Raw genomic sequence first — 25680 nt, forward strand, 5'->3', positions numbered from 1 at the left:
GTCACGAATGAAAGGTGTATAACAAATGTTGGTTCAAGGGGAGTGAAGCCAAAGAGGAAGGAGGAGAAAAGAATTGAAGGAAGAACTGAAAAGAAACTGAAGACAGCTGTAGTCTAAATGAGCTCCAGTATCCACATTGGAATAACCTGCGTCTCAGCATAGAGAATTGTAGACAGGGTGGCAGCTCTGCCATGGAGTGGCCACCTCAGAAGACAGTGAGGTATCCCAGGACCACTGGACCAAATCGTCTTTTGGCTGAGTTGAGGTAGTCTAGCCTCTAGATGACCTTCCCCTCCTCCAACTCTAATTCTTTAAACATCAGAGTATCCTAATTTTTAAAACAAGGACCCTGAGACCCAGAGAAGTTGAGTGGCTTGCCCAAGGTCACAAGCAGTCAGGTCACCCTTGGAAAGTGACCACTGTCAAGCAGAAGCCTTCAGTTCTAAATAAGCTGCCTTGTGGGGTATGCCAGTCTCCCTGTCACCATCAGTGCTTTAGGCAGAATGAGAGTGATTGCTTGTCAGGGATGTTGCAAAGAAGATTCTTGCAAAAGGATTCCATGACCTGTAAGGTCCCTTACAACTTTAAATTCTGTGATTCTAGCTCTGTTTTCATTGGTTTAGTAAGATAGTGTTCTCCCCCTAGCTCCTTAACTCCTTATAGAAATGGATCTTGGAAAGCATTTTGTTACATTTTCTATTTAAAATAACAATTAGCCTTGCATCTCAGGTACTTTCAATGGTGTATTTTACCATGTGTAGGATTCGTTGGGAATATGAGTTTATTTAGTTACATGTGAAGTGGTAGTTTGGTGAAATAACATTGTGGCTTCTCACTAAACCAAAAGCTCAAGAAAGCAGAGAGCCCCTCATTTTCCCAGCTGTCAACCTGACTGATATTTTAATTTTTCTGCCCTGTAGAAAACCTCAGTCTCTTATCCAATAGATAAATGAGTGAACCCCCCAGGAAATGCAGCAGAATGTTTCTGTTTGCCAATGCAATAAATGCAGAAGCTAATAAATGTCCCCTTCCATCAGGAGGAGGCGTGTAATGAGTAAATGATGAGAAAACGAATTGAGGGAAGCAAATGATCCATCCGATCTAAGATGACAAACAGTTTCTTAATAACTTGTCCTCCAGTTGGAGAGAGGGCTTTCACCAGGCAGAGAGAATGCCTGTTGGAAATAAGCTTAGCACACGGCCATTTACATCTGGCCGCTGATGGATTTATTTAGCCTGGTTCCATTTGGGTCACACTGAGCAATAAGCTGCAATTCAAACTCAGCCTGGTTATGGCTGGCTTTCTTTGCTCTGTAATTTCTATGAATGTGTGCTGGGAAAAGGATTCATTTCAGGGCCTAATTCACATTTCTTACCCCAGATTACACTTATGTTTCACATTTGTCTTTTCAGCAAAGACCTTTTTTAGAAGTAGAGATCCAGTCTCTTTCCCTTGAGGTATGTTCAGATCACAGGGGTTTCACAAGAACTTCTTTCCTGTGGGGTGAATATGCTGTTCTTTATAATGCTTTTGTGTACCTCAGCTCTCTAAATCTCCAGGGTCTGCCTTTATGGAAACCAGCAGAATACTGTATGCTTTGTCCCTCGTGGATGGCTGCACTCTTGCTTACGGGTCTAGTTTGGAAGGACTTACACTAGGCAGAAGGCACAGTGTGATTAAGACGGAGTACATGAGATAGGCTTTGGAAGAAAAGGAGTTGCGATCCACACTGAAGATGAGAGAGAGACTCCATGCCGGACCAAGAAGTCATTTGATGAAATGCATTTTATCATCACCCCTTTGTGGGATCTTTCTAAGAACATTTCTCAGGAGAGTCATGGGGAAAAGATTGGCTACCAAATACCAGCAGTTTTCAGGCACAGATTTTCATGAGTATTTCTAAAAGAAGACTATCAAATTGCCTTTACTGGGTATTCCATAATTATCTTTTCTTCCCCATTCCACCTCCCCCCCCCCTGCACTTTGTCTTATTTGTATTTAAAAAAAAAAATTCTGGTATTTTTTAGTACCACACGAATGAATGCATTTCTGCAGTTGAGGAGTGAAACTTTTAAGTAGTCGTAGGGTTTAGGGGCATAATGCAGAAAAATGTTAATGAGTCATCAAATAAAGCTGGACATACATGATACTGCAGGGCCCTTGGTGTACTTGGCAGCATATGAAATGTGCCTTAGATATTCAGGAATCCTGCACAGTATTTTCTAAGGGAGAGCCATTATACCTGAAAGCTAAGACTTTTCAATGTGCTTCTATTCACATGCATATTTCTATGCCAGCTCTTTCAAAAGGCCTTTCCTTTGAAATACAAAAAGATAAACATGTCTTTGAAATGGATAGGTGATCTCTTTGCCACTTTTGAAATCTTTCTCCATTTCATATCTGAGATTTTTTAACACCTAAATTAAGAATGACTTTTCTGTTCACCTGAGTAGCTTTATACGCATTGCCAGCACTTGAGAGAACCATTGTCACAGTTATTATTAACATCTGAGTTAGGGTACAAAATCGATGAAGGGAAATTAAAACTTGAGATAGGTGTTCCATCTGCATTGGATCTTATTTTTGCTTGAGTATTGCAGTTCATTGTTAGGTGACTTAAATAAATATGATACCTCCATGGTCAAAGAAAACCATGAATTTATCAAGTACTTACAGAGGTACCATCTATTGCTTAGTATTGAAAACACTACAGTATTTTAAAATCTCAAGACCTAAGGCCTTACAGCCCTGGATTTGGAGCATGAAACCTGGGCTGATTTGGTTATAGCGCTTACTACCTGTGGGACAATAAGCAAATGTATAATGTTGGTTAAGCATACCATTCCTTATAGGTAAAATGAAGACAGTAGCCTCTAACTTTACTTCCTCCTTGACTGGTTTTTATTGTATAATCAATTGATATAAATCATTGCTTCCTAGTCGTATTTGCTGTTGAGGAGTCCAAGTCTCCACTAGCCTCGCAATGGTTTTAACTCTTGCTTTGATGGAATTGTGTTCTTCTGTAAACGTGGAATCCGTAGAGCCTCTGCTCTTCTAGGGACTTTTTTTTTGCTGTACGCGGGCCTCTCACTGTTGTGGCCTCTCCCGTTGCGGAGCACAGGCTCCAGACGCGCAGGCTCAGCAGCCATGGCTCATGGGCCCAGCCACTCCGCGGCATGTGGGATCCTCCCGGACCGGGGCACGAACCCGTGTCCCCTGCATCGGCAGGCAGACTCCCAACCACTGCGCCACTAGGGAAGCCCCCTAGGGACTTTTTTCATATGACTATCACATCCCTCTGGATTATGAGGACTGGAATCATATAACTACTTAAATTTCTTTTTAAGTATTTCCCTCAGCTACTAGTACCTTGTCTTAGGAGATGGCTGTCAGTAAATATTTGAGTGAATAAAAAAATGAACATTGACTCGCTTAACAAATGGCAGAAGAATTTCAGAGACACCAAGAATAAATAGGGTTTTAACGTTCATAATTTAAAAGTTTTTCCCTCCTCTTTAAAAAATTAATACATATTATCTCATCTGTATTGGCCTTGTGGGTGGATGCACCTGTAGCTTGTGAAAATGCCAGGATTTTGTTTCTATTTCTTTGTTTTGGAGGAGAGCTGGTACAGTTTGGAACATTATGAGAAAATGGTTGTGTAACTGTCCTTATTCTTGAATCTGTTCACTAAGAACTAAACCTTAAAGGAATTTAAATATTTCTTCTCTTCTTTTCCTTCGTCCAGAGAAAAAAACATAGCCTAAAACCAACTTCCATCCCTCTGTTGTATGGGTCATCTGTTGCTTATTTTAGCTGTCCTCTGTGACAACTTGAGTATTTAAGTGGCTTTTCATTTTTCAATATTATAAACTCTGTGATGAAAAATTTTTTCCCTAAATCTTTATGCACACTTGTGAATATTTCAGACATTTCTAGAAATGAAGCTGAGTCGAAGGCATTTGAGACATGTTGCTGTAAATTGTACCAACTTACAGGACTTTGTCTGGGCCTCTCCATTCTCTTCCGTCAGGACCCCTTCCTTCCCTGACACTTCCCCTTCCTCTCAGGGAGTCACCGGTTACTCTGCTCTGCTCTACACTGGTTACTTCTGCTTTCGGAAGTGTTAGTCCTGTTCACCCCACCTGTTTGCTTGTGAGTCCCTATTAAGAAGTTAACTGACCGTAAGCTAAAGGGGTAATAAATGGATTAGCCTTGAGTTTCTCAACCTGAATTCTGAGGAAACAATCTCAGAAGGTCTTCAAATCTCTGTGAGAATCTTTAAAGTCTGTTTTCTGTTCTGTGATTTCTGTGGTTATTTCTGTAGTTAATGTAATCATATTTTCAGTCGGTAGGACCGCCCCACACGTTTGAGGAACACTAGGCTGGGCGACAGAACCTGCTGCCCCCGTGCATTTGCACTGTAACAGGGGGCTCTTGGAGGCACAGAGGACTGCGAAGCTGAAGGCAGTTCTGTTTGCTACTGCAATGGATTCACTGCTTGTATTTCTCTCCCCACTGGCCATTAAAGACGTCTTCACCCTCCCACCCCTGGGCCTGGCCCGTGTTAGTTCTTCAGTGAGCTCTTCTGAATGAGTGAATTTGAGGGCTGGAAAAGAAGGTGAAATGGGTAAGAAAGAGCATCCAGGGGAGCACCGATTCTTAGTATAACATTGTGTGTGAAGGAAGAACTAAACAGAGTTGATGATAAAAGCAGCTTGTGTCCGTCTGCTCCTCTACAGTAAGGATTACTGTTAACAGCTTTCCTTTTAGCCCACGGTTTTCAAGAGAACACCATGTGCGTGAATGCACGCCCATGCACATGCTGAGCAAGTGCAGGAGAGTTTGCATGTTAGATTTATAGAGTTCCCTTCTGTGGGAGACAGGAGACCCACTAGGGTGAGGTGTAGTGCAAGCCTGAGCTCAGCTGGCAATACATACGCGATGCTGTCTGGATAGAGCCATGCAGTGCGTGTGCTCTTAAATGTGCACGTGGTAGCACCTTGTTGAGCCCTGCACAAGTTAAGACTGATGACCTTGAGAATGACTGTGTTACATTCCTCAGCGAGAGCTTCCTGCACTGGTAACATGCAGTGATTTCAGAGTTTCTATATGGGTCTTGCAAGACATCATGTGATAACCCTTCCGATGACTGAATTTGCTGTCTCATGGTTGTAGAAGGGTAATGAGATGCACAACTGTGTCAAGAGCAGAAAGGCCTTAGGTGTGTAATAGAGAAGACTGAAAGGTGAGTGTAGAAGGGTGGATACTGTTTTATTTCAGCTAGAAGAGCTACAAACAATAGGAAGATTTGAGACCTCTTACTGACATCATTATATAAAAGAAAAAGTGAGAAAAATGAATACCTTATAATTAGGATAAGTGGGAAACCTCCATTTAAGCGAGGTTAATGGGAGCTGTGGGTGGGAGAGGGTCAGGCAGTCACTTTCCCAGTAGTTTCTAGGTAAGTAACCTTTCTTTCATGATACCAATTTGCGCATAATACCTGTTGGAAATTGAGGCATAATTTTCTTATAAAAATGATACAAGCCCACGATGAAAACTTAAATTGTTATAGAAGGCTATTAAATAAGAAGGAAAAGTATCTCCTCCTCAGGTCCCCTTTCCAGGGGTAACACATATTCCTTGCAGAATATTTCAGGGTGTGTGCGTACATATACATCATATACTCATCGTTTTATAAAATACACTGTCCGAATTGTCTTACAACTTTGTTTTTCATACTACTTGGATCTCTTTCCATCCATATCAATACAAGTAGTAGATCTCTCTTATTTCTAAAGGGGTTAGAATAAAGTTTTGCAAGTGGAGAGAATTCTGATAAGAAGCTTGAATTCTGACAAAAAAACCTAGAGAAATTAAAAGGAAATAAAACCACAACCTACTTAAGAACTGAATATGAAGGGTAGTTAGGTACTTGAGAGAAATACAGGGCTTTAGAGACTCATTAGAAAAACTACTTCCTAGAAATAAATAAAAGATCACACTATATGTGGTCCTATAGCACTATGATTTTTTAATTATACACTTATTTGTGTGATTTTTAAATTTATGTCTGTCTTCTCCAGTATGCCACAAGCTCCATAAAAGTAGGGCCAAGTATCTTGTTTGTTCACCGTCCCATTCCAAATTCCTGGCTTAGTGTCTGGCACAGACCTTCAGTATTTGTAGAATGAAGAAATGAACAGATAATAGGAAACTTAGACTGCCAAATGAGTGTTTGGTGCAGGTGTTTATTTAAATTGCTCAGATGAAGAAACTGAGGCGTGAGGTAATATAACTAATACAGCTTGTGTATTATTGCAGGGCTGTCAATGAATGTAGAATTCCTATTCTGATTAGAAAACTAAATCAAGAAAAAAAACCCTTCAGACTCTAATTAGTGAAGTTTCTAAAGTGCCGGCAATAAAACTAGAAATGCCAGAAGAAGCTCTGAATAGCTGTTTCTTTATATGAGAAATAGTAACGATGGAATGAAAGTGTAATTACAAAAGCAGTTTATTAATTTTGCCAAGGTACCCAGGAGACAGTGGGGTTTTCATGAAATGTGGCTTCTTAGAGATGGTAAGATTTGATGCTAGAGGTAAGCATAGCTTTAAATTTTTTAATTCTTTCTGTTCTGTGTCAGAAAAGGAGAGAGGCAGAAGGAAACAAATTTCTGATGTGTAGAAGCAGAGGATTCCACAAAGGAAAGGAGAAAGATGCTCCTACTGGGTCATTGCATTTGACTTTATTAAATTATTCATGAGGTGTACAAAAAGCAAACATATCAAGGCATAAGGAAGGTCTGTTCCTCATTTATTTGACTGTCGATATCATAAAAATGGAATAGCTTAAATTAGGAAAGTTTTTGGTTTGGGTTTTGTTTTTCTTTATTTAATGAAAGTCTAGAAGTGAGCAGTCCAGGGCTGGCACGGTGGCTTCAGTGTCATTAGAGCCCCAGGCACTTAACCATTTCACTCCTGTGTCCTCGTACAGGGTTTCCCTCTTTAAGGTGGACTCATATTCCACGATGGCTGCTGGAGCTCTGGCCATTGTATCTACATTGCAGATTAGGAGAAAGGAAAAAGGCAAAATGGCTGAAAAGATTCCCTGCCAGGTGAGGTCAGCTGTCTTTAAGCAGCCTACCTGGAAGTCCCACACAACAGTTCTGCTCATGGCTCAGCCTAAATAGAAGCGAGCTGGGGATTTTAGTTTAGTTGACTATATATCCAGCTTAAAATGGAGTTATCTAAGGAGGAAGGAGAGATTCTGGGATAAGCTAGTGCTGATAGTCTTTTCCACAGGGAATCTTCATTTGTCTTTACTGTGGAACCTAGTAGGGTTTTTGATTCATTAGAAACTGCTAAATTAGTAATTTATTATTGATCCCCAGTGATATGGACTTGAAAAAGTAGGGCTGAGAAAAAGTAAGATACACTTATAGATGTACACAAATGGTTATAAGCAGATATTTAGGGATGCTCAGCATAAATACATAGTCTTGTAAGTTTATTACTTTCACAAAACAAAACATTACTCAGTGTTAGAAAAATGGAGATGAAGTTTGAATCCACCTACTTGATGGTCATTCTTCAGGTTCATGCGTAGTTGTTTAGGTAAATTAATGGGGACCCAGGCTCTGATGGATTGGCCAAGGAGCCAGGGGCTGTTGGCAGTAGTATTGTGATGGAGAACCACTGTCTTCCACAGGGAGAAGCCAGGCTGTCTGCCAAGAACTGACCTTCCATTGTCCTGTTGATGCAATCACCCTGAAAGATAAGACCCTCATTTTGTGTGTTAAAAAGTGAGACTTAGTTTAAATAACCCAAACCATTCCTTGGTGTGCCTTTAAGAAACAGAATCCTGAATCTGATATACTGTGCATCTGAGCCAGTGTTGGCAATTTGCAAGCTATTTAAATATTAGCTTTGATTTTCCTGTCTTGTAGACAGAATTCTCCTGAGCCCCAGGGGAGTAGGGGGAGGGAAAGGGATGAAAGGAGAGAGTCCAGGAACAGTGGAATCAAGGGCATGGGTCTGAGGAGTGCCAATAATGGAAGGTTCTTCAAGATGCCAACTACTCTCTATTCAAAAGCCACTTTTCTCACTGAGAATTATCAAATCCCTTCCCCTGCTCCTGCCCATCTGTAACAGACTTCTGCGTGTACAGGAACGCAGGGAAGGCAGAACTCAAACCTGCCAGTAGGCTCACTGTTAGAAGGTTTGCCAGGAGAAATACTGAAATCACTTGATCAAATGAACTTAGATGATTAGTGATTTCTTATGTTTTTAATTTAATTTTATTTATTTTTTTATACAGCAGGTTCTTATTAGTCATCAATTTTATACACATCAGTGTATACATGTCAATCCCAATCGCCCAATTCAGCACACCACCACCCCCCCAAACCGGTTCCCCTGCCACTGCTTTCCCCCTTTGGTGTCCATACGTTTGTTCTTTACATCTGTGTCTCAATTTCTGCCCTGCAAACCGGTTCATCTGTACCATTTTTCTACGTTCCACATATATGCGTTAATATACGATACTTGTTTTTCTCTTTCTGACTTCCTTCACTCTCTATGACAGTCTCTAGATCCATCCACGTCTCAACAAATGACCCAATTTCGTTCCTTTTCATGGCTGAGTAACATTCCATTGTATATATGTACCACATCTTCTTTATCCATTCGTCTGTTGATGGGCATTTAGGTTGCTTCTGTGACCTGGCTATTGTAAATAGTGCTGCAATGAACATTAGGGTACATGTGTCCTTTTGAATTATGGTTTTCTCTAGGTATATGCCCAGTAGTGGAATTGCTGGATCATATGGTAATTCTATTTTTAGGTTTTAAGAAACCTCCATACTGTTCTCCATAGTGGTTGTAACGATTTACATTCCCACCAACAGTGCAAGAGGGTTTCCTTTTCTCCACACCCTCTCCAGCATTTCTTCTTTGTAGATTTTCTGATGATGCCCATTCTGACTGGTGTGAGGTGATACCTCATTGTAGTTTTGATTTGCATTTCTCTAATAATTAGTGATGTTGAGCAGCTTTTCATGTGCCTCTTGGCCATCTGTATGTCTTCTTTGGTGAAATGTCTATTTAGGTCTTCTGCCCATTTTTGGATTGGGTTGTTTGTTTATTTAATATTGAGCTTCATGAGCTGTTTATATATTTTGGAGATTAATCCTTTGTCCGTTGATTCGTTTGCAAATATTTTCTCCCATTCTGAGGGTTGTCTTTTCGTCTTGTTCATGGTTTCCTTTGCTGTGCAAAAGCTTTGAAGTTTCATTAGGTCCCATTGTTTATTTTTGCTTTTATTTCTGTTACTCTAGGAGGTGTATCAAAAAAGATCTTGCTGTGATTTATGTCAAAGAGTGTTCTTCCTATGTTTTCCTCTGAGTTTTATAGTGTCTGGTCTTACATTTAGGTTTCAAATCCATTTTGAGTTTATTTTTGTGTATGGTGTTAGGGAGTGTTCTAATTTCATTCTTCTACATGTAGCTGTCCAGTTTTCCCAGCACCACTTAATGAAGAGACTGTCTTTTCTCCATTGTATATCGTTGCCTCCTTTGTCATAGATTAGTTGACCATAAGTGTGTGGGTTTATCTCTGGGCTTTCTGTCTTGTTCCATTGCTCTATGTTTCCATTTTTGTGCCAGTACCATATTGTCTTGATTACTGTAGCTTTGTAGTATAGTCTGAAGTCAGGGAGTTTGATTCCTCCAGCTCTGTTTTTTTCCCTCAAGACTGGACTGCTTTGGCTCTTCAGGGTCTTTTGTGTCTCCATACAGATTTTAAGATTTTTTTGTTCTAGTTCTGTAAAAAATGCCATTGGTACTTTGATAGGGATTGCATTGAATCTGTAATTTGCTTTGGGTGGTATAGTCATTTTCACAATATGGATTCTTCCAATCCAGGGACATGGTATATCTCTCCATCTGTTGGTATCATCTTTAATTTCTTTCATCAGTGTCTTACAGTTCTCTGCATATAGATCTTTTGTCTCCCTAGGTAGGTTTATTCCTAGGTATTTTATTCTTTTTGTTGCAGTGGTAAATGGGAGTGTTTCCTTAATCTCTCTTTCAGATTTTTCATCATTAGTGTATAGGAATGCAAGAGATTTCTGTGCATTAATTTTGTATCCTGCAACTTTACCAAATTCATTGATTAGCTCTAGTAGTTTTCTGGTGGCATCTGTAGGATTCTCTATGTATAGTATCATGTCATCTGCAAACAGTGACAGTTTTACTTCTTCTTTTCCAATTTGTATTCCTTTTATTTCTTTTTCTTCTCTGATTGCCGTGGCTAGGACTTCCAAAACTATGTTGAATACTAGTGGTGAGAGTGGACATCCTTGTCTTGTTCCTGATCTTAGAGGAAATGCTTTCAGTTTTTCACCATTGAGAATGATGTTTGCTGTGGGTTTGTCATATGTGGCCTTTATTTTGTTGAGGTAGGTTCCCTCTATGCCCACTTTCTGGAGCGATTTTATCATAAATGGTGTTGAATTTTGTCAAAAGCTCTTTCTGCACGTCAAAAGCTCTTTCTGAATTTTGTCAAAAGCTCTTTCTGCATGGTTTTTATTCTTCAATTTGTTAATATGGTGTATCACATTGATTGATTTGCATATATTGAAGAATCTTTGCATCCCTGAGATAAACCCCACTTGATCATGGTGTCTGATCCTTTTACTGTGCTGTTGGATTCTGTTTGCTAGTATTTTGTTGAGGATTTTTGCATCTATATTCATCAGTGATATTGGTCTGTAATTTTGTTTTTTTGTAGTATCTTTGTGTGGTTTTGGTATCAGGGTGATGGTGGCCTCATAGAATGAGTTTGGGAGTGTTCCTTCCTCTGCAATATTTTGGAAGAGTTTGAGAAGGATGGGTGTTAGCTCTTCTCTAAATGTTTGATAGAATTCACCTGTGAAGCCATCTGGTCCTGGACTTTTGTTTGTTGGAAGATTTTTAATCACAGTCTCAATTTCATTACTTGTGATTGTTCTGTTCATATTTTCTGTTTTTTCCTGGTTCAGACTTGGAGGGTTCTGCCTTTGTAAGAATTTGTCCATTTCCTCCAGGTTGTCCATTTTATTGGCATAGAGTTGCTTGTAGTAGTCTCTTAGGTTGTTTTGTATTTCTTCAGTGTCTGTTGTAACTTCTCCTTTTTCATTTCTAATTTTATTGATTTGAGTCCTCTCCCTCTTTTTTCTTGATGAGTCTGGCTAATGGTGTATCAATTTTGTTTATCTTCTCAAAGAAGCAGCTTTTAGTTTTATTGATCTTTGCTATTGTTTTCTTTGTTTCTATTTAATTTATTTCTGCTCTGGTCTTTATGATTTCTTTCCTCCTGCTAACTTTGGTTTTTGTTTGTTCTTCTTTCTCTAGTTCCGTTATGTGTAAGTTAGATTGTTTATTTGAGATTTTTCTTGTTTCTTGAGTTAGGCTTGTATAGCTATAAACTTCCCTCTTAGAACTGCTTTTGCTGCATCCTATAGGTTTTGGATTGTCGTGTTTTCATTTTCATTTGTCTCTAGGTATGTTTTGATTTCCTCTTTGATTTCTTTGGTGATCTCTTGGTTATTTAGTAACGTATTGTTTAGCCTCCATGTGTTTGTGTTTTTTACGTTTTTTCCCCTGTGATTCATTTCTAATCATATAATGTTGTGGTCAGAAAAGATGCTTGATATGATTTCAATTTTCTTAAATTTATTGAGGCTTGATTTGTGACCCAAGATGTGACCTATCCTGGATAATGTTCCGTGCACACTTGAGAAGAAAGTGTAATCTGCTGTTTTTGGATGGAATGTCCTATAAATATAAATTAAATCTATCTGGTCTATCGTATCATTTAAAGCTTCTGTTTCCTTGTTTATTTTCATTTTGGATGATCTGTCCATTGGTGGAAGTGAGTTCCCCACTACTATTGTGTTACTGTCGATTTCCTGTTTTATAGCTGTTAGCAGTTGCCTTATGTATTGAAGTGCTCCTATGTTGGGTGCATATATATTTATAATTGTTATATCTTCTTCTTGGAATGATCCCTTGATCATTATGTAGTGTCCTTCCTTGTCTCTTGTAACATTCTTTATTTTAAAGTCTATTTTATGTGATACGAGTATTGTTACTCCAGCTTTCTTTTGATTTCCATTTGCATGGAATATCTTTTTCCATCCCCTCACTTTCAGTCTGCATGTGTCCCTAGGTCTGAAGTAGGTCTCCTGTAGATAGCATATAATTAGTGATTTAAAAAAAAATTTCTATAACTCTTAAAATTGTTGTGGTAGAGAAAAGTGAGGCTCTCTGATTCTGTGTAATTCTGTAAGAAGACAGGAAGGTTGTGGAAGCATGAACTCCTTTTGGCCTCCTGATGGCATACAGTAAATGTCTGTTTCAGGGCTTCTGGACCTGGAATTATATCCACGCTGCATTTGCAACATTAAATCGTGTCCTCAGATGCTTAGCTTTCATATTGGGGGAAGCATACTTACCTGCACTCAGCTGATTACAGATTATAACATAGTTCCTGGGCGAGTGTTATAACAAAAAGTGTAAATAAGTCAGTTCTGAATCTCTCTACTTAACAGTGGGAATGCTCTTATTGACATTGACAATAGGAATGCTTTTATTGGTGTTTGTACACATTAGACCTTTGTTTGAAATAACTAGCCAGATAGAGTAACGCTTGTGTTTGGCTGGGTATAGGAGGGATGGAGACTGACAGTTGGTGGTGGTAATTATACATCAGCTTAGAGAGAGGAGATGCACACCTTCGGTCAGTCTGCTCATATCCAAGGTCAGACTTGTTGCTTCTCCCATTCACTCTTCTAACATAAGCAGAGTCACCACCATCTGAATGGACAGTGCGTAGGAGTATCAGTCTCCTCCGAGAAATAGTGTCAGGCCACCAGAATTGTACCTCAGTATGCTGTGTTGTGTAGCATTTTATAAAAGAACTGATAAGGGCTAGTTAACAAATTTTTCTTGTGACCATTTTGATTTGTTCTTTTCTCATATGATAACAGGTGTGATCATATTAGTTATAATAGAACAGAAATAAGATTCCGAACGTGAGAAAATATTGGAAGAATAATGTGTGCATGTTTTCTTTTGATCTAATTTGGAGCTTGAAAAGATGCTTTTTGAATCTAGCAATGATGTGTGTCTGTGCGCGTGCATTTTAAAATACACTTTTAAAGAGAGACTTTGAAAATGGAAAATGGCAGTAGACCACGCATTCAAAAACTTGGGCCACAGCCAGCCCATAGAAACTTGGGAATGATACCTGTTCTTCTTGATTCCCGTTTCCTTCCTATACTGTCTAAAATCTTTGTCCTTGGATATCAGAATACCAGATGGGTAAATCCCCCCACCCCCCAAATTAGAACTTTAAGGGAGATTGGAAAGAAATATTAGAACACTTGCATGTAGAAATCTACCACACTGTTTTGTGCATGATTTTGTGCTGTCTCTTCAGCTGTCTGTGGCAGGTATGATAAATTGGCTCAATAAACACCAATTGCAGATGCTGTCCTTCTCTTTTTTACTCTAGCAGTGAGAAAACAGAACTACTCAATTTCCCAGACTCTTTTGCAGCCAGGCTTGTGCATGATATATAATTCTGGCTAAAGAGATGTGAGTGGAAATCTCTGGAGAGGCCTTCTCTTCCCTTATTTACCTTCTTCAGAACATGGGCATGATAACTGGAGGTGTGACAGCTATCTTGAGACCATGGGGACAGTGCTAAGGGTGGCTGAGAAAGGAATACAGAAAAGGGCCTAGTTATTTCATGATGTCCTTAGCACTTGTATCAGCCGTGGTTTCTAATGTCTGGATTTCTTATTACACGAGAAAAACAACTCCCTTACTCACTTATGCTACTGTTTGTAGCTTAAACTATTACTGTACTGTTCCTGCAATTGAACACAATCCTCAGCAATATCCACTTCCTTTTTATGTAGCAAAGCAGACTGAAGTGTTTGCCATTTGGTAGGAAACACATAATAAATGTAGTAGTGCACCTTTTCCATGTTGTCTCTATCCCGTCCTGTTTTAAATAAGAGCAAAAGTTGGAATGCAGTTTAAGATGCATAGGTCACTCTAACATAATTTCAGTAAGTTTTGTGTGTCATGTAGACTGAGTGCTCTAAGTATAATGATTAATGGGACAAGATACCTGCTTTGGGGGAACTTACGGGCTAGCTGGAGAGAGAACAGGTGAACAAGCATTGCTGGTACAGTGTGGCAAGTGCTTTGATACAAGTCTGTGGTGCTGTGAGAGTACAGAGAAAGGGCACGAATCAGTTCAATTTTACTGTATAGGAAACCACCCCCAACTTAGTGGCTTCAAACAGTCACCGTTTATTTACCTCATGATTCTGCAGGTGTGTCACCAATTTGGGCTGCTGTCAGCTGGGCAGTTCTTCTGGGCTTGGCTGGGCTCACTCTTGCTGAGTTGGCTGAGGTTTGGCTGATCTAGGATGGCCTCAGCCGGGAAGACTTGTAGTCTCTCCTTCTCCAGCAGGCTAGCTTGGGCTTATTGATGTGGCACCTGGGTAGGGTTCCAAGAGAGACTCCTGGGTTTAGAACTGGCACTTCATCGCGTCTGTCACAGTCTGTTGGCCAGAGCAGGTCACAAGCACAGCCTGGATTGAAGGGGTGGGGAAATAGATTTCACCCTTTCATGATGAGGGAAGCTATAAAGTGTCACCAAAGGACATGAATATAGAAAAGAGTAAAGAATTGTGACCAGAGACTTCCCTGGTGGCACGATGGTTAAGAATCCGCCTGCCTGGGCTTCCCTGGTGGCGCAGTGGTTGAGAGTCCGCCTGCCAATGCAGGGGACCCGGGTTCGTGCCCCAGTCCGGGAAGATCCCACATGCCGCGGAGCGGCTGGGCCCGTGAGCCATGGCTGCTGAGCCTGTGCATCCGGAGCCTGTGCTCCGCAACGGGAGAGGCCACAACAGTGAGAGGCCCGCATACCGCAAAAAAAAAAATAAAGAATACATACAAAAATGACCCATAAAAAAATGTTGCTCTGAGATGGGAAAAGTTGCACATCAAGAAGTGCAGGATTGAAATAGTGTTTGGACTTTTCTTTAAATCAGCATTGCACATGGACCATTTAAGGTGATTTTGTTCCCTCAAGATGATCCATGATAAAAAGGTTCCATTAGGAAATCAGTTTGGGAGTCCTCATGAACGGTATTTCTCATATTGGAGGTTTACAGTGCATAGTAAAAAGGCCCTGGGAAGTCCTGACATTAAAGTACTTTGCTATTTAATTTAGTTAATTGGATTTCATTGGGATAAGGTCAAAAGTTATTGGTTTGATTTTTATATGGGCTAGTTAGTGTCACCATATGTGTGTATGTATGCACACACACACACACACACACACACACACACTTTTTTTTTTTATTTTTTACATAGCCAGTAACATTCCCAACACTGCCCAGCTATTGTCTTTACAGTTCCCATTTATCTTAAGGAACAGAAAAACAGAACAGATGAGCAATGTAATAAAAGTTCAGTAATGTTTGATTTAATGGAAGAAAAGATTTTTGTTTTTAAAAGATCTAAATTTTTGTTAAAATGGGTTTTTTTTAAATGGTTTTGAAAAATTTACCAAACACCGTGTACTTTTTTTTTTACTGTTTAAATAATGTTCAAATAAATTTTAATAATGGGTAGCATTCCTATAATGCTCACCATATGTTATCCCAGGTACTATTCAAAGAGCTTTTAAAAAAAAATTATTTAATTAATTAATTTATTTTTGGCTGCGTTGGGTCTTCGTTGCTGTGCACGGGCTTTCTCTCTAGTTGTGGCGAGCAGGGGCTACTCTTCCTTGCGGTGTGCAGGCTTCTCATTGCGGTGGCTTCTCTTGTTGCAGAGCATGGGCTCTAGGCATGTGGGCTTCAGTAGCTGTGGCACGTAGCTTCGTAGTTTTGGCTCTCAGGCTCTAGAGCACAGGCTCAGTAGTTTTGGCGCACGGGCTTAGTTGCTCCGTGGCATGTGGGATCTTCCTGGACCAGGGCTCAAACCCGTGCGCCCTGCATTGGCAGGTGGATTCTTAACCACTGCGCCACCAGGGAAGCCTCAAAGAGCTTTTTATGAGTTATTGTATTTGATTCCCCAAAGAGTCCTGTTGGTCCTTATTGTGTTGTTTTTTTAATTGCTCTGAGTAAAGTTTTAATGCATATCAGGTCATCATAATAAAAACATGTTTTTTTTAAATTGAAGTATTGTTAATTTACAATGTTGTGTTAGTTTCAGGTGTACCACAAGGTGATTTGGTATACATATATATATTTATGTTCTTTTTCAGATTCTTTTCTATTAGGTTATTCCAAAATATTGAGTAGAGTTCCCTGTGCTATATAGTAGGTTTTTGTTGATTACCTCTTTTATATATAGTAGTGTGTGTATGTTAATCCCAAACTCCTAATTTATCTCTCCCCCCCCCGCCCCCACTATCCCCTTTGGTAACCATAAGTTTGTTTTCTGTGAGTCTATTTCTGCTTTGGAAATAAGTTCATTTGTATCATTTTTTCAGATTCCATATGTGAGTGATATGTGGTATTTGTCTTTCTCTGTCTGACTTACTTTACTTAATATGATAACCTCTAGGTCCATCCATGTTGCTGCAACTGGCATTATTTCACTCCTTTTTATGGCTGAGTAATATTCCATTGTAGATGTGTACCACATCTTCTTTATGCATTCATCTGTTGATGGACATTTAGGTTAATTCCATGTCTTGGCTGTTGTACATAGTGCTGCTATGAACATAGGCGTGAATGTGTCTTTTGGAGTTAGCATTTTCTCCAGATATATGCCCATGAATGGGATGCAAGGTCATACGGTAACTGTATTTTTAGTTTTTTAAGGAACCTCCGTACTCTTCTCCATAGTGGCTGTACAAATTTACATTCCCGCCAACAGTGTAGGAGGGTTCCTTTTTCTTCACACTCTCTCCAGCATTTATTATTTGTAGACTTTTTTGGGGGGATTTATATATTTATTTTTTGCTAGGTTTTGCTCTTTTTTTAAAGGGTTTTGAGGAGGAATGTCAAGGCCGCTTACAGAAGCTCATTCTCTCACTGCCTGAACTGTTTCTTTCTTTTTCTTTTATATTGGAGTAGAGTTGATTGACAATAATGTGTTAGTTTCAGGTGTACAGTGAAGTGATTCAGTTATGCATATACTTGTATCTATTCTTTTTCAAATTCTTTGTCCATTTAGGTTGTTGCAGAGTATTCGAAGAGCTTTATACGAATTATCATATTTAATCCCCCAAAGAGTCTTGTTGGTCTTTAGTGTTACCCTGCCCTTTTCGCAGATGGTAGACAGCTCTTGTGTTGCATTCTACAAGGGTGGAGCTGTGACTTGTCAGTCTGGCTCCAAAGTGCATGCTCTTTACCACCTCGCTGTTCTGCTAAGAATCACTCACCTAAGTGCAGAGTGTCGTGGACAGCATATTCATGTGTTTTAAATGAAACGTTTTAAAAGTTATCAATGGAGCATTCATTCACCCTAACTCAGTTTGTTGCCTGTGTATTTAGTAACTGGTTCCTTGTGCCTTAGATGGAAGATATTTTGATACAGAAAATGAAAATGCCTGTTGTTTCCAGTGATGCATTGTCCTCTAATATAGGTGACAGAAACATCTCCCAGATCTAGAATGATGTTATTTTGCAGATAGTTCACCTCCTACAACTCCTTTCACTTATCTTTGACAAAAAAATAGATAAGCCTTTAATCAAATTTTTGATAGTGCTAAAATACTGAAAGATACTGTCATTCTACTTTGAATTTATAAGATCTACCTTCTCAAAGAGAATCTTGGTGGAAAACATGTTTTATGCTTGTATCAAATAAGAATTCATGTTTTAAAGGAAGCAACTAATGAATTAGACTTTTAATATTTGATTTAAATCACATTTACCTGCCACAAGTTCATATTACTGCTGGACAAAACATGTCAAGTATTTTTCTTGCCATTGATGGAGGAGGAAACTATGCAGAATGAATATGAATGAAGAATTTTTGAATTTTAGGTTGTAAAGGACCTCACTGGCATAGAAATAATGTGGCCGTGTCCAAAGCAGTGATCATTCATTGAAAGGCCCCCCTGTCAGATCACGGGCACCTTCCTCTACCTCTTCTTTTTGAGTCTCTTTATTTAAGGTCATCTCACCAGGTTGTTTCTCTCATATCACTTGTCTACAATGCAACAGTGTTTGGAGGGTGTGTGTGTATGTGTCCGTATATATATCTCCATCTTCTTTGAAAATAGCAGTGTGGATGTTACTTATTAGAAACACTGACCACACAGGTCTTAAAGTTTGACTATTATAGAAAATGATCAGACAAAAATACAATTAATGTAAGTATGTACTACTACAAACTGTAGGGTTGGTTAACCAAATAACCACAAATTTAGTTATAAGGATGACATTAAAGTAACAATAATTTACAATTAGTAAACAAAAATAGCAGCATGTACAACCTATGGCCATCTCAAGACAACACAGATAACGAAAGCAATGCTTCTGAAAATTACGGTACGTCTGCTGCCTGTGAGTACCAGTTCAGAGGAAGAACATTGCAGCAGTGGAAGGCAAGAGTCAGAGCTCTTGGGCAGTTTTGGGTCCATCAGTGACTTGTGGACAGTACCAGTAGACTCCCTAATTTGGAGCATCTTTGTAAAAATTATAGCTATATTCAGTTGTGGAAAATAGTTTTGCCATAATTCTTCAAAAACACTGATTTTTCACTTTGAATGGTATGCTAAACAGTAATTTTTATTATCCTTTCATTGTTCTAGAAACCCAGTAGTGTCCAAACTTAGTGTGTGTTCAGAGTCATTGAGATGCTTCTGAGCTTGCAGCTTCTGGGCCTCATCCTCAGAGGTTCAGGGTGTGGCCCAGGAGTCTGCAGTTTCACAAGCTCTGCAGATGGTTCTGAAGTGGATGGTCCCCATTCCTTTTACCAAGGGCTCACAAAATAGAAGGGCAGGAGTTGGGGCAACTTCCTGAAAACCTGGATCTGGAGCTCAGGCAGCCCCTGAAGGGGCATCTGAAACCACTCACCCCTTCCCCCTTTTTCCCAATGCTTGCAATAGCCCGTCTGCCTCTTCCTCCCGACAGTGGACAGTTAGGTCTTTATGGTGATAAAGCTTGACCTGTGTAGCTGGAGGGAGGTTCCCACAGTGCAAACCTAGGCTCTCTCAGTTATTGACAGTGAATAGGGGAGGCGCGCGTGCTTTGCCTGACTCAGGTCTGCCCTTCTATAGCTCCATGTTTACCTCCTTTTCCATATTTCTTAATCAGGCTGTAGGGAATTTACACTTTTCTAAGAATAGCTACCCACTCTTTGAAGATTTTTGTGTTTGAAGGCTTTTCCTCTGAGGCTACTGTTTTCATTATTGAGCAAGAGAGTCAATGAAGATTGTCATTATATCAGTAAGGTCTAAATATGCAATAATGTCATTTAAAAATTAATGGGGCTTCCCTGGTGGCTCAGTGGTTGAGAGTCCGCCTGCCGATGCAGGGGACACGGGTTCGTGCCCCGGTCCGGGAGGATCCCACATGCCTCAGAGTGGCTGGGCCCGTGAGCCATGGCTACTGAGCCTGCATGTCGGGAGCCTGTGCTCCACAACGGGAGAGGCCACAACAGTGAGAGAGGCCCACGTACCGCAAAAAAAAAAAAAAAAACAATAAAAAATAAATAAAAATTAATGCATCGTTAGAACACCACAGAAATCCTTGCTGCAAACAATGGATGCAAAAAAACTGATGGCAAAAGTTTAAGGTGAAACAGTGTATTTGCATAATCTCAAAGAATCTCCTGTAAAATATTGATTACAACAGGAAAAATAGTAACTTTGCTATGGAGAAACCCTTAGGCACCACTTTAATCAAGTGGTCAAGATCAACAGCACCAGTAAAACGATCTATTGATGTAATGTAATGTAGCCCGGGATGCAATGTGTGGAGAAGGGCACGTCACTTCTGTGGTATCCTTCCCTATAACCACAATAGTGTTAGTCTAATTATGAGAAAACATCTAACAGGCCCAAATTGCACATCATTCTACGAAACATCTGACCAGTGTTCTTCGGGAGTGTTGAGGTCATAAAAGAGAAGGCAAGACTGAGGTGCTGTCACAGACGAGAGGAGACAAGAAAGCCATGAGAACTGAATGCCACACAGGGCCCGGGACTAGATCCTGGACTAGAAAAAGAAGGAAATTTGGAAAAATACAAATAAAGTCTGTAATTTAGTTGCTGCTAGTCTCTAGTATTGTGACATTGTTAGTTTATTAGTTTTGATAATTGTACTATGATCATCTAAGGTGTTGGCATGAAGGGAAGCTGAGTGAAGTATATACAGGATCCTTCTTCTATTTTTGCCCCCTTTCTGTAAGTCTAAAATGATTACATAAGACAAAGTTGAGGAAAAGGTACTTTTGTTTAGTAACGTGTAAACACTCTGCAATAGCTTAGCATTTAAGAATCTATCTCCACTCAGTTAACCTCCTCTTCAGCATGTATTCCCCACACGTACTTTTATGTTCTAGTTCTACTAAAGCATTTGTTGTTGTTAGCACCTTTGGGGAGTGAGGGGGAGTAACACAATTTTTGTATGTATCACAAAGTATTTACGACCAGTGTAACAACTGGATAGGTACCACACCTTATTTTTGAAAATGTGACAGTGCAGTGAAGTCCCCCTGTTCCCTTCCTTTATGGCACTCTGCCCCTCTCATCCTCTTTTACCACCCACACATAACTGCCACCACTTAGAGATAATCCATAGAATTTGCTCTTTACTGATCCTGTTTCATTATTTGCCCTTTTTCATCCAAAGTAACATAAATTGCATTGTACTGTATCATATCTACAACTTTCTTTTTTTGCCCCACATGTATGTCTGATTCATTCTTTTTCATCACTATATATAGATAGGTATCCATTTTATGAATACCCAATATATATTTATCCTTTCTCCTGCTGGCAGACGTATTGGGAATGTTTTTGGTTTGGGGTTTTGTTTTGTTTTTTGCATAGTTGTTCATTTTTTAAAGTATTTTCTCAGGTCAAAAGAGATCTCTACTTTTTCTGAACTCCATTAACATTGTGTACCACTTTTAGCTTAATATTTGTGACCTTTTATTTATTTATTTATTTATTTTAAACCCCACATTTGTTTATTTATTTATTCTTGGGCTGTGTTGGGTCTTCATTTCTGTGCGAGGGCTTTCTCTAGTTGTGGCAAGCGGGGGCCACTCTTCATCACAGTGCGCAGGCCTCTTACTATCGTGGCCTCTCTTGTTGCGGAGCACAGGCTCCAGACGCGCAGGCTCAGTAGTTGTGGCTCACGGGCCTAGTTGCTCCGTGGCATGTGGGATCTTCCCAGACCAGGGCTCAAACCCGTGTCCCCTGCATTAGCAGGCAGATTCTCAACCACTGCGCCACCAGAGAAGCGCTGTGACCTTTTATTATTATTATTTTTCTTTTCTCCTGTAGCAGATGGAAAGCTTTTTGAGGAACTAGTTCTCCAAGATGGACTTATTGGGATAATAAGGATTTAATTTTGTTGAATGAATAAGTAAATACTTAATGAATTAAACACTGTCTACATATAGATGTTGGGCATATTTGTGTTTATTTTCTTAGTTATATGGTGTTGCCTCTTGGGGACTTTTCTTTGTTACATTTATGCAGTGTCAGAAACTGGTCACTGAACTAGAAATATGGAGCATAAATAAGCCTAAAACTTTAAGAAATTATATTCTAGGTTTGCAGGCATCACAGGTACAGGGTTTTTTTTGGTGTGTTTAACATTGAAGGAGAAAGTTTGACAAAGTTAGCAATTTAATCTACATTTGGCATTACAGAGCAGAAGGGAGCTCTCTATATTATGGCAGAAGTCTTGCTTTTGTGTATCATTCTATATTGATAATTTTGAATCTGTACCCAGAATGGAATTGCCCAAATTAGTTCTTTTCTTCCAAAATTCTTTTATTTGGATGTTAATCTTACCCTGCAAAAACACTGAGCAGGTTTCTTAGCTCTCTTGCCTATCTTATTTGATTTCTACAACAGTTTTGGCAGAGATAAGCAGGGCTAGTATCACCCATATTTTACAGATTAAGAACACTGGAACTGAAGCTGGGGGAGGTTTGTTTGCTCAGGGTCACTGAACAGAACCAGAGACCAGATCTTTCAGTCTGGTCCCAGACGTTACAGTTTCAGTGTTTAAAATGAGCAAAAATATTTTGTTTTGCTGCCATTTTAATAGATGATTCAGTAACATAATGCCTGTTTGACAGTTCATCATAGTAATGTGTGGAGTTTCTCATCATTGTTAGTGGTCCATTATAACTGCCTTTTTGCTGCCCTCTTTGTTAGAAGTGTTCGAAGAAAAGCTGAAACCAAACATTGCAAAAGAGCATGTCATGACTGGTGTGTATTTTAAAGGAAAGAAAAACCTCATAAGTGGAACTGATACGAAGGAGTGACACAACCTAAAGTTAAAATATCGGAGGAGACAAATGGCTTTTTGATAGCTCGAGACCTACCAATGAATTAAAACTTCTCGGCATATGGACTGGTGCAGTTCATCACTCACGTTGCAGTCTAAAAAATGCAGAAGCAGTACACGTAAATATTGTCTTCATGTCAGAAATACACCTTTGTGTTTGAAAATGATAAAAAATTACAATCGATCCTTACAACTGTTCTGTTCATCTTTATTGATCAGGTGCAAGAAAGATAAATCGCAGCCCAAATAAGATTATAGTAAATGTTAGCATCGTAGGGGACTCTAGGTTGATAGAAAGCCATTCATCATCTCAAATGGTGACCTGTCCATTGCTCCAGCCATCCTGAGTCTGCTGTCTAATCACATACCTATTGATTTTATCTACATCCAACAAACCTGGATGTGACTGTCGTTGGGCAACCCAGATTGTTAAATGCAAAGGGGTCACTGGTGTGAAGAGGATTTCATTTTCATTTTCTTACCAACCAACAATGATTTATTAAAAAATAAACTACCCTAAGTCATGCATGTGAAACCTGAGTGATTAGGGAATGAAGGGGCACAGTAGACTGCATTTTGGGGTCTACTGCATTTTGTTCCTTTGCACTGTGATGCATTTTGCAGGGTATTTCATGGAGTCTGAAGACTCATAGGGTCATTTAGGCCACCCTCTGCAGTAAGACAGGTTTCACAGTAGCTAGCCAGAATGGATCATTTTTAATTTTGCTGCCCCAGGAAAGGCATTACTTTGCTCTTACAACTTGATTTATGTTGCTTATGTGTTCATTCATGTAATATTGAAACATTTTTTAATAAAAATTACCTAAATCTGCACCCCTGTTCTTACTGATTAATTTGTTATAAATGTTGATGCTCTGTGGTCATATGGAGATGATAGAACAAACTCTACTCCATAAAGAATCCATCTTGAGGATAAATGTACTGTGTAAAAAGAAATGATCCTTTCATATCCTAGGTGGAACACTGGAATAATAGGCAAGTATAGTGTGTGAATATCATATTCAATCAAAGTGTCTTTTGATCTTGCAGTGGTGGATTCCAAATAAGGGAGATCAAAATAATCTTTCAAAAATGTGTTAGGAATTTTCTCAGAAGGATCAAATAATGATGAATTACAAATGTGAACATTTACTCTTTAATTACAGCCTGTATACCGACAACTATACTGTTATTAAATGTGTAGCTTTACATGTATTTTTGTAAGTATTCATGCTACCATGCAAGAAATCTTTCTCCTACTGCTTGAGTGGCCGACACAAGATTTTATGTATTTTTTTGAAATCATAGGTCTTGCACACATTTTGTCCTCTTGGATACTGAAAACTCTGCTATCGATCTTTATCCGCAGAGCTCAGAGTTCTACAAAGTCACCACTGAGCAATACCAGAAAGCTGCTGAGGAGGTGGAAGCAAAGTTCAAGTAAGTTTTTAATAGTATTATCACTATTTACCCTCTTGACAAGATGAAAATACACCTTTATTGCTCTTTGATATGTTAGCCCTCTGGAATACTTGGAAATGTGTTTGGATCCATGTTGCTCTAGTGGAATTCAAATGCAAGGAATGGGCATTTGGTGACTGTGTTGCAACTCAATTTTATGAACTCAGGGGAAATTGAAAGCAATGGTGATAGAATTTTCATTTGGAATATTATATAAGATAGGATACCATTGATAATAAAGGTGATGTTAAATTTCTATCTCTATTAATAGAAACACAGAAATCATTCACTTGTGTATCATAAAATGGTGGGCATGTCCAACGGGTATCTGCCTTTCTCCCATTTAAGCTTTTTTCATTTCTTTACATGTACCTTGACAGCATTTAAATCACAGACTTTACCTTGCCCTTGATTATGAGGGTGATGTTAAATTGCTACCTGTGTTAATCCTTGGAATGTTTAAATGAATGTTCTGTAATTGATGGATCAAAGTGTCTGCGACCCATAGCCCTGTACTTTCCCTTTGCTTCCAGTGCTCACATTAGGTCAGAAAACATCATTCAGAATTTTCCTGAGTGTATAAATAGTTCTGTTGTGTAACCTCTGTTAGTTGCACTTGTGCAAATTAGTGAAGCACAGAAAGGTGCTGTGACAGGTTTAGTTGAAAGAGTGCATTGGGTTCTGACCTCCTTCCTTGGCATGTTTATAAACATTTGATAAAATGATTAAACCCTAAGGCAGAATGTTGTTACTTTCTGCTATAGTGCAGTTTGTGTGGTAATGGATATTGGTGTTATTTTAATGTTGATTTAAAAAAAGACTTTTTAAAAAGATGGTTTGAGGTATCTTTAAATAGACAAAAGCCTTTAGTCTTCCTTAGTGAATTATCTCTTTAGGGGCAGTTGGGAAAGGCCTTCTAAAAATGAGCCATAAATCTCACTCTTAAAGGTTAATATGCTATCTTTAGAATTTAGATATGGTATTGGATAGACTTGATTTTGAAAGGCACTCTACATATGTATTCTCAAAGTTAGGTTTTTATCCTTCCCATTAATGTTAAAGCAATGTTTTTTAAACCTTTGGTCTCTGTACCTTGAGAACCTTTGACTTGGCACCCTGGGTCTTTCTTCCTTGTAAGATGATAACTATACAAATAACTAAAATTTAAGTTAAAGGAGATCAGTTCTAACTAGAATGGTCTATGAAGTCATTATAAAGAAGATGGTATTTTAGTTGAGGCTTGAAGAGGAGTATTGAATAATGAGGAAGGAAAGGTATTCAAAATGAAAACATCTTCAGTAGTTGGGTGACAAACTAGTTAAGAGCAGTGGTTTGATTCACAGAGACTGGTGCGAGATACAGCTGGAAAGGTTGGTAGGGTCATTCATTAGCTGCTGGGCTAAGAAGTTGGTCTTCATTTAGCCAGAAGGCATTGGAAGGTGTTTAACCAGGTGAGTACCCCAATTTCTGTTGCCCTTTAGGAATTAGTCTGATAGTTGATGTGAGGTTTGATTGGAGGTGTGCGGGGGGGAAAAAAGCCAGAGATACCAGATGAGATATCTCTATAAGTGAAAGAGAAAAGGAGGGGATGGATGCAAAAGTCACTGAGAGATTAGACATGAATTAGTGATGAATTGGTGTACTGGTTTGCTAGGGCT

General features: G+C 39.2%; 1 protein-coding gene across 1 annotated transcript in view; it reads left to right on the forward strand.

Moving 5' to 3' along the window:
• Nucleotides 1-25680, forward strand: part of CHCHD3 (coiled-coil-helix-coiled-coil-helix domain containing 3) — a 287860-nt gene that overhangs the window by 204316 nt on the left and 57864 nt on the right. The window contains exon 6 of the mRNA XM_060155965.1: nt 23931-24001. Coding sequence (XP_060011948.1) covers nt 23931-24001 — 71 coding nt within the window. The remainder of the gene's footprint in view (nt 1-23930; nt 24002-25680) is intronic.

Source organism: Lagenorhynchus albirostris, chromosome 8 (genome assembly GCF_949774975.1).
Source record: "Lagenorhynchus albirostris chromosome 8, mLagAlb1.1, whole genome shotgun sequence".
In the NCBI taxonomy this organism is placed as follows: Eukaryota; Metazoa; Chordata; class Mammalia; order Artiodactyla; family Delphinidae; genus Lagenorhynchus; species Lagenorhynchus albirostris.